Raw genomic sequence first — 9,178 nt, forward strand, 5'->3', positions numbered from 1 at the left:
TGGAAGAACCCTTCTGAGGGTGGTTCAATTACCCCCGGGGCAGGGCCTAGTAACCCCGGCTACAAGTCAGAATCCCCTGTGGAACTCTTTTAAAGCCACAGTTAGCCAGACCTCATGTGTGAAGATTCTGATCTGCTAGTTCTGGAAGATCTGTCACTTTAAAACTACTCAGTGATTTTCATGCACAACCAAGATTGAAAAACAGTCATTCAAGACTTAACTATGACATCAAAAACTTCCAAACCTCTTGAGAAACCATAGACCATATGGTGGGAGAAGAGGAATTGAGTAGCTTGAACAGAAAGTTGATTTACATCACTTGACAAAGGTACTTTGCTCTCCCTCACCCCAAACTTCTGCGAAATTTGCCTTGTTCTGACTTGTAGGATTGTTTCCCTCTTCAGATTCAGACACACTTCCCTTCAGATTCTTGAGAGACACTGCTTCAAGAATAACCTAAGAGATCTTAAAGGCCTCTAGACTCAGTTTAATTGTCAAAGTAGCTTCGAGGCTACAACATTCTCGCCAAGTCTAATACGTATTAAATCAAATGGCCTCCATTATAGTCTTGGCCTCCCAACATGGGATATTCAGCTATCGATAATTAGACGAATGGTCCAAGCTTACCAATTCTTTTTTTTTTAATTTTTTTTTCAACGTTTTTTATTTATTTTTGGGACAGAGAGAGACAGAGCATGAACGGGGGAGGGGCAGAGAGAGAGGGAGACACAGAATCGGAAACAGGCTCCAGGCTCCCAGCCATTAGCCCAGAGCCTGACGCGGGGCTCGAACTCACGGACCGCAAGATCGTGACCTGGCTGAAGTCAGACGCTTAACCGACTGCGCCACCCAGGCGCCCCTCAAGCTTACCAATTCTTGCTGCCACTTTTGAAGCACTCTTTGTTAAGACCAGCCTTATCAGTCTGATCAAACTTTATACTTTTCTAGGCTGCTGGATAAAATAAGGGTTTGGGGTTATCTGAAGACTACATTTTAGTATTAAAGCTCTTCTATTATCTTTAAGAATCTAAAGATAACTGTATGATACTGGATTATACTGCAGGTGTTATTTTCCAGAAAGCCAATTCACTTTATAATAAGTGTTCGTGGCTCTAATATTATCATTAACATGCAGTGTAAGCTTGAAAGGGCCACCCTGGCTTGCGTTCCTGAAAGGCACCTGAGTGTAAATCCCAGGACTTAATCATCTAAATGCTCTCAGGAAAATCTGACATTTAACAGTCTAGCTCTGTGCCCTTTGTCTATGCCCTAGGCATGATCCAAAGCAGAATTGAAATGGGCTATTCTAGGCACTTTTCTATCCTTCCTTCTTATGCCACTCTGCCTTGATCCTCCCCCCCGCCCCCCCCATCTCAATCAGACTATGCTGTCCCTGCTTTGCAGAAATCTCAGCTGTAGCTGTTGCCTGGAAACTTGGGAGTCCTTGAAGTGAATGTCTGCTAGGATAGCTAAAGACAGCTAGCCATAAGGGAAAGTAGGCCTCCTACTGGCAGTCAAATGTGGCAGATTTGAGATGGTATATTCTTAGTTCTTTCTAGGAGTCTTCATATGCTGATACGTACAACTTTAAAGATTTCAGACTGGCATTCGCAGATAATTATAAAGTAGCCTGAACTTGAACATGGTACTGTTCATTCTTCTCTTCCCCTCTCCCCAAAAGGGCTATGCTGATCTGACAAGTAGCATCTTTGTCTAGCAAAGGGCTTAATTTAGATAGATTTGGCAAAGAGAAGGAAGGGAGCAATGCTGAACTGTAAAGGAACCAGCTGCCCCGGCCTTGCTTTCCTGAACACTCAAGCTGATGGTGAATTTCATCTTACCCCAGTACTGTGAGCTTTCCAAAGAGCCTTGTCTGTTTAATACTCTATTTGGGGGCACAGAATTCTATTCAAAAGAACCCATAAGACTAAAATATATGTATAAATGTTAATTTTTAGTTTTCCAAGGCATGTAAGCCGTGAAGTTCTCCTATTAGCTGACTAGGCTATTGCTTTAGACATGCAAAACTTTCATAGGGAGATACCCATATCTTTGCCTCTTTTTTTGAGAACAGAAAGTAGGCCTATGTCAAAACTACTTGATCTTAAATGTCAATATTTTCTTTGTCAACCCAAGGTTCCTACTATTTAGGCCTCATGGAGCCAGAAGTCCTAGAAATATGTCCTTATGACCCAAACCACAGGATGCCAGCCAGCAGGTTACAGTACCACCTGGCATCATGTAGAAAGGTACGTTTTCCTGGTTAATACAAAATGTTGGGATATCTGGGTGGCTCAGTCGGTTAAGCATCCCACTCTTGGTTTCAGCTCGGGTCATGATCTCAGTTTGTGAGTTCCAGTCCTGCATCAGGCTCTGTGCTGATGGTGTGGAGCCTGCTTGGGATTCTCTCTCTCCTTCTCTCCCTCTCTAATCTCTCTCTCTCTCTCTAAAATAAATAAATTTTCTAAAAAATGTTAAATCACTGGTGGAAGAAATATAAGCTCAATATAAAAAGTTAAAAGATTAAAAAAAAAAAAAAAAAAAAAAAAACAAGCTTCTGACCATACATAGCACTTAGCAGTTCTTAATGTTGGAAATGGTTTGTCTTCAGCATTTCATGAAAGGAATGGAGGGTAGAATACAGGCAAAACCTAATAGCCATTTCACAAGAGCCTTTTTCTTTTAGAAAAATCTGAAGATAGCTAAAAAGATGGCTAATTGCAAATATAATGCTTGCCATGTGGTCCCAGTCAAAAGGCTCAAGGAACATGAGGCTAACTGTGTCAATAGAACTGCTGTAGATGATGGTAAGTCTTTTTTTTGGGGGGGGGGGTGGGGGGGAGGATAGATGAGTGGCATCAAGTTCTTTTGCCCCATGCCCTCCATATTTCATAACTAGGGAAGTCTTAGCCCACTAAGAGGAATGAAAAACAAAAGGAAGTTTCTACTCTGCTTCTACAACTTCTGATCTGCTTTATTTCAGAGCCATTTAATCTTTCAAAGGTTATTTCTCCGAGTTCGGAGCCAAATGAAAAACTTTCTAATACTGCCAATCAGATTCTAGACCCTGATGTCTGGAACATAGGTGAGCAAGGGTGAAACAGTGAACACAGCCATAAGTGAAGGCTTGGACCCTAAGTCCTTCACAGCTGATAAGTACTGCAGTCCTGGATAAATGAAGTCTTAATACTCCTCCCACAAAATCCTTCAACACAGTCAAATAAATCTGGGAATTTCATCTGCATCTGGAGAAGCAACCCAGCAAAAAGGGATCTAATTAAAACCAAAAATCATTTATAACAGCTTAAAGAGTCTTGCCTTACCAATATCTGGTCACTTTCCATAGAAAAAAGTATTGGTATAAATTGAAACGTGTAGTCTAAAAGGTTTGGATTTATCCCATCTCAAGTGATATCCTTTCTCTAAAATGTAGCATGCCATAAAGAATTCACTAGTTTTTCAGTCAGTCTAGGTTCAACTATAGGCTGTGGCCATAAGGAAAGTTACTTCTCAACCACATCTCCCTCACCTATAAAGGTGTAACACCTACCTTATAAGTATTCAATAAAGATGTATGTGTGTATTAGAATAATGCAAGTTCCTTTAACAGATAAAGTTCAAGTTGTGTTGATATCCTGGTTTAACACAACAGAAGTTTCCTTGTGTAGCCCAATGCAAGCATTCAGTGGGGACGGTAGATTGAGACCACAGGCTCTTTTCATCTGTGACTGTCACCTTCCACGCTTGGCTTCCCAAACTGCCACAAAAAGACAGTGGAGGTGCAGGTGCCTCTTAAGCAGCTTGACCCAGAAGAAAATACTTCCACTCACATTCCATTGGAAAAAACTAATCATATGGCCACACCTAAGGTAAAACTGGTGGGAACGTTGTCCCTGGCGGCACAGGCAATTCCCAGCAACAACTATGGAAGAGAGATTCAAATCTCTGCTGCCAACTAGCTTTCTCTGCAACAATCTAAAAATGCTTAGTACTGGGGCACCTGGGTGGCTCAGTCGGTTGGGTGTCTGACTCTTCAGGTCATGGTCTCAGTTCATGGATTCGAGCCCTGCCTCGGGCTCCATGCTGATGGGGCAGGGCCTGCTTGGGACTCTCTCTCTCTCTCCCTCTCTCTGCCCCTTCAGCATGTGTTCCTCTCTCTCATAAAATAAATAAACTTTAAAAAAATTAAAAATTAAAAAAAAATGCTTAGTACTTGTATCACATCTCCATCCTCTCTCCTCCTTTCTAGATAACACATATCATTCTCCCTTATTTGTTCTTAAGACATTTGCTCCAAAAATGCTGGTTTGTGAAAGGTAAGATAAATCATCTTACAGAAGTCATTGGAATAGTAGGGCGCCTGGTGGCTCACTCAGCTGAGCGTGTAGATTTTGGCTCAGTAATAATCCCAGGGTCATGGGATTAAGTCCCACATTAGGCTCTGTGCTGAGCATGGAACCTAAGATTCTCCCTCTCTTTCTCTCTCTCTCCCTTTGCCTCTCTCCCTCGCTTGCATACTCTCTCTAAAAAAATTTTTTAAAGTTATTGGAACAGAGAAAAAAATACCTTTAAGTTCAATTCTTAAAGCTAGATGGCCACTACATCATAGACCTGGCAGATGCCTAAACTTCAATTATAAATTTTTAAAAATCTATACTCATGGGCTCTGAGTACCTCCATTCCCTCCCTAAGGCTCCACTTAGGACTTTAATCCATTAAGGACTTGATTACACAGGTTCTCAATTCTATCTTATATTTTCAAAAATAAAAAAACAATTCCTAAAATTGTAAAGGGAAAATAATTATTATACTACACATGAACCAACCTAACAAGGATCCCCAACCTAACAAGCTTGAAGGGCACATCTAAGAGTTAGAGAAGCCAGGGCACTTGGGTGGCTCAGTAGGTTAAGCATCTGATTCTTGGTTTCGGCTCAGGTCATGATCTCTTGGGTAGTGAGTTTGAGTCTCACACTGGGCTCCGTGCTGACAGTGCAGAGCCTGCTTAGGATTCTCTCTTTCTCCCTCTCTTTCTGTCCCTCCCCTGCTCTCTCTCTCTCTCTCTCGAAATAAAATAAGTAAACTTAAAAACAAGAGTTAGAGGGGCACCTGAGTGGCTCAGTTGGTTAAGTGTCCCACTTCAGCTCAGGTCATGATCTCATGGTTCATGGGTTCAGGCCCCGTATCGGGCTCTGTGCTGACAGCTCAGAGCCTGGAGCCTGCTTCAGATTCTGTGTCTCCCTCTCTCTCTGCCCCTCCCCTACTCGAATGTACTCTGTCTCTGTCTCTCAAAAATAAATAAGACATTAAAAAAATTAAAAAAGTAAAAAGAGAGAGAGAGAAGCCATCAATGGAATTACCCACCACATGTACAGGGGTATGGGAAGTACAAAGGGACTGTATAAACAGAAGCTTGCACGAAGTCAATAATTCCTACTCTGACAATAATATAGTAATTTTAATCTCTGGGGCACCTGGGTGGCTCAGTCAGTTAAGCATTTGACTTGTGACGTTGGCTCAGGTCATGATCTCACAGTTTGTGAGATGGAGTCCCACACCAGGCTCTGTGCTGACAGCTCAGAGCCTGCTTGGGATTCTTTCTCTCCCTCTGCCCCTCCCCCACTCATGCACACTCTCCCTTTCTCTTTCCCAAAATAAATAAATAAACCTTTTTTATAAAGTAATTTTAATCCCCTAGAACTGGTTATCTAAACTAAATCTTCAGTGCTGGTCTCCAACTAATTTTCCTTTTTTGGTTATCTTCTACAGTGACTCAGGAGACATAAAAAAAGAGACTATGGATGAAAAACATCCTAACAACTATAAGTCCTGGAGAAAAGGTAGCGTAACTTTTTTAAACTAGTGGGTCCCTGGGTGGCTCAGTCAATTAAGTGTCTGACTCTTGATTTATGCTCAGGTCATGACCTTGGGGTCATGAAGTCAAACCCCAAGTCGGACTCCGCACTGGGTGTGGAGCCTGTTTAAGATTCTCCCTTTCAGGGCACCTGGGTGGTTCAGTGGGTTGAGCATCCGACTTCGGCTCAGGTCATGATCTCGCGGTTTGTGAGTTCGTGCCCCGCGATGGGCTCTGTGCTGACAGCTCAGAGCCTGGAGCCTGCTTTGGATTCTGTGTCTCCCTCTCTCTCTGCCCCTCCCCCACTCACACTCTGTCTCTCTCTCCTTCAAAAATAAATAAACATTTAAAACACAAAAAAGATTCTCACTTTCCTTTTCCCTCTGCCCCTGCCCCTCTCACACTTATGCTTGCACTCTCTCAAAAAAAACTAACAATATCATAGTTCTATGATATTAACATAGTTTTAACTAATCACTAATGTCGTATTCTAAATCTTCAAAGTTTCTTAGACAAACTTTTATTCTTTAAAAAAATAAACCAGGGGCGCCTGGGTGGCGCAGTCGGTTAAGCGTCCGACTTCAGCCAGGTCACGATCTCGCGGTCCGTGAGTTCGAGCCCCACGTCAGGCTATGGGCTGATGGCTCGGAGCCTGGAGCCTGTTTCCGATTCTGTGTCTCCCTCTCTCTCTGCCCCTCCCCCGTTCATGCTCTGTCTCTCTCTGTCCCAAAAATAAATAAATAAATAAATAAATAAATAAATAAACCATATTTTCTACTCTAAGTCCTTCTCCACACCAAATAGTAGAATGCAAGGAAAGTCCCAATGCCTTTAAGTCAGAGTATGGAGAAAGAACTGTCTAAAACTCTATTTGAAATGCAACTAACACATATCGAGCTTAGGTCTTCTATAAAAACACTATAAAAAATGACACTACTTTAATGTTCTCTTTCTACCCATAGGTCAGAAAAACTGATGGAGAAGCTGTGGATTAAAGAGCCAGCAGACAGAAAATGTATTGTCCTTTTTCAAACTTTGGGGAAATCTTAACTGTCAAGTTTTAGATAACAACTCCAGTCATTGTTGGCATCTTAATATGTTTTTATTTATTTAAATAAAGAATATCCTTCCTGTGACCAGCTTCATTTGGTTTTTTAGTCTTCCTTGTTTTCATATCCTCATTTGTCAGCCAAAAGGCTAGAGAGCTTTTTTGCCTATTTCCCTTATTAGTGGAGGAAATACAGTAACCTTAGTCATATCCTTTTTGTTTTTCTTTTTTTTACCATTTATTCAGTTTTAAGAGAGAGAGAGAGAGAGAGAGACAGAGCGTGAGCAGGGTAGGGGCAGAGAGAGAGACACAGAATCTGAAGCAGGCTCCAGACTCCGAGCTGTCAGCACACAGCCAGACGTGGGGCTCGAACTCACAAACCATGAGATCATGACCTGAGCTGAAGTCGGACACTTAACCGACTGAGCCACCCAGGCGCCCCCTTAATCAGATTCTTTATCCTCCGATTATTTTTCTCCTACTCCAAGTCATGTACTACATGACCATCAGATCAACCTTCTTCAATTAATTTTGTACAAACCTTCCATGTTTAAAAGATACAGTTTTGGGGAATGAAAACTGGTACAGCCACTCTGGAAAACAATATGGAGGTTCCTCAAAAAATTAAAAATAGAACTACCCTACAACCCAGCAATTGCACTACTAGGTACTTATCCAAGGGATACAGGGGTGCTATTTCTAAGGGACACATGCACCCCCATGTTTACAGCAGCACTATCAATAATAGCCAAAGTATGGAAGAGCCCAAATGTTCATCGATAGATGAATGGATAAAGATGTGGTATATATGTGTGCGTGTGTGTATATGTACACGCACACACACATACAATGGAGTATTACTGGGCAATCAAAAAAAATGAAACCTTGCCATTTGCAACTATGTGGATAGAACTATAGGGTATTATGCTAGCCGAAATTAGTCAGTCAGAGAAAGACAAATATCATATGATTTCATCATACGAGGGCTTTAAGATACAAAACAGATGAACATAAGGGAAGGGAAGCAAAAAAATATATAAAAACAGGAAAGGGGATAAAACATAGGAGACTCTTAAATATGGAGAACAAACAGGATCACTAGAGGGGTTGTGGGAGAGGGGATGGGCTAAGTGGGTAAGGGGCATTAAGGAATCTACTCCTGAGATCACTGTTGCACTATATGCTAACTTAGATGTAAATTAAAAAATAAAAACTTTAAAAAGAAGTAAAAAAAAAAAAAAGGATACAGTTTTTAGGAGCATCTGACTCAGTAGAGCATGTGACTCTTGATCTCAGGGTTGTGAGTTTAAGCCCCATGTTAGACATGGAGACTACTTTAGAAAGCAAAACAAACAAAAAAGATATAGTTTTTATGAGAAGCTGAGTCTGGAGCATGTCTCCAAATCTCCCTTCTTAACTCTATAGAAGTCAGGTTATTCCAATCTTATATACACCTTATTCTTTGCTACTCTGTTCATTTTTAAATGTTACCCCTTGCCCTTCAACCATTGAAATCTCTTTCTAGCTGGTTTTTTGTTTTTTTGTTTTTTTTAAGGCTACTTCTTATGCCTCACCACATTTAAACTTACCAGGTGTCCAACCTCAACCATACCACAAATCTTCACAAAAGAAGTCAGAATCACATGCTGCTTTGTATTTGCTATACCATATATCACTAGCCTGGTGCTATGCATCTAGGAGATATTCACATACTTGGTGCTTAAACTGAATCAAGACCCAATTTATAACAGGCCAAAATTTGTTCCTTTTAAGCTGTTGTTTTTGTTTTTTGTTTTTTGTTTTTTGCAGATAGCTAATTTTAAAATGACTTCAGGGACACCTGGGTGGCTCAGTCTGTTAAATGTCTGACTTCAGCTCGGGTCATGATCACTTGGTTCATGGGTTCCAGCCCTGCATAGGGCTCTGTGCTGACAGCTCAGAGCCTGGAGCCTGCTTTGGATCCTGTGTCTCCCTCGCTCTCTGCCCCTCCCTGGCTTGTGCTCTGTCTCTCTTTCTCTCTCAAAAATGAATAAACATTAAAAAAATTTTTTTAAATAATGACTTCAGTTTTTTGCTAGTTTACTGATTAGTTCAGGTATAGTTAGACTTACAATTAAAAGTAGAAATTATAGGGGCGCCTGGGTGGCGCAGTCGGTTGAGCGTCCGACTTCAGCCAGGTCACGATCTCGCGGTCCGTGAGTTCGAGCCCCGCGTCAGGCTCTGGGCTGATGGCTCGGAGCCTGGAGCCTGTTTCCAATTCTGTGTCTCCCTCTCTT

At 41.6% G+C, this 9,178-nt stretch overlaps 1 protein-coding gene across 2 annotated transcripts; it reads left to right on the plus strand.

Annotated features, from left to right (window-relative positions):
* Nucleotides 1-204: 204 nt before the first annotated feature.
* Nucleotides 205-6,990, plus strand: LOC131519456 (gametocyte-specific factor 1-like). 2 transcript variants are annotated; one of them, XM_058742496.1, is made up of 8 exons: nt 222-328; nt 1,550-1,645; nt 2,137-2,249; nt 2,687-2,807; nt 2,984-3,085; nt 4,250-4,316; nt 5,770-5,840; nt 6,817-6,990. In XM_058742496.1, exons 3-8 carry the CDS (start codon nt 2,157-2,159, stop codon nt 6,828-6,830), a joined length of 468 nt encoding a protein of 155 aa, XP_058598479.1. In that variant the 5' UTR covers nt 222-328; nt 1,550-1,645; nt 2,137-2,156; the 3' UTR covers nt 6,831-6,990. The 2 variants fall into 2 exon arrangements, with proteins under 2 accessions (XP_058598478.1, XP_058598479.1); XM_058742495.1 differs by lacking the exon at nt 1,550-1,645 and having other exon boundaries at nt 205-328.
* The last annotated feature ends 2,188 nt before the right edge of the window (nt 6,991-9,178 follow it).

Source organism: Neofelis nebulosa, chromosome 8 (genome assembly GCF_028018385.1).
Source record: "Neofelis nebulosa isolate mNeoNeb1 chromosome 8, mNeoNeb1.pri, whole genome shotgun sequence".
Lineage (NCBI taxonomy): Eukaryota > Metazoa > Chordata > Mammalia > Carnivora > Felidae > Neofelis > Neofelis nebulosa.

Bases quoted from the DNA above. Each gene is read 5' to 3' on its own strand.
- LOC131519456 (XM_058742495.1), top strand. From the start codon at position 2,157: ATGGAGCCAGAAGTCCTAGAAATATGTCCTTATGACCCAAACCACAGG. The intron at 2,250-2,686 runs GTACGTTTTCCT...TTTTTCTTTTAG, and splicing joins ACCTGGCATCATGTAGAAAG to AAAAATCTGAAGATAGCTAA. The intron at 4,317-5,769 runs GTAAGATAAATC...TATCTTCTACAG, and splicing joins AAAATGCTGGTTTGTGAAAG to TGACTCAGGAGACATAAAAA.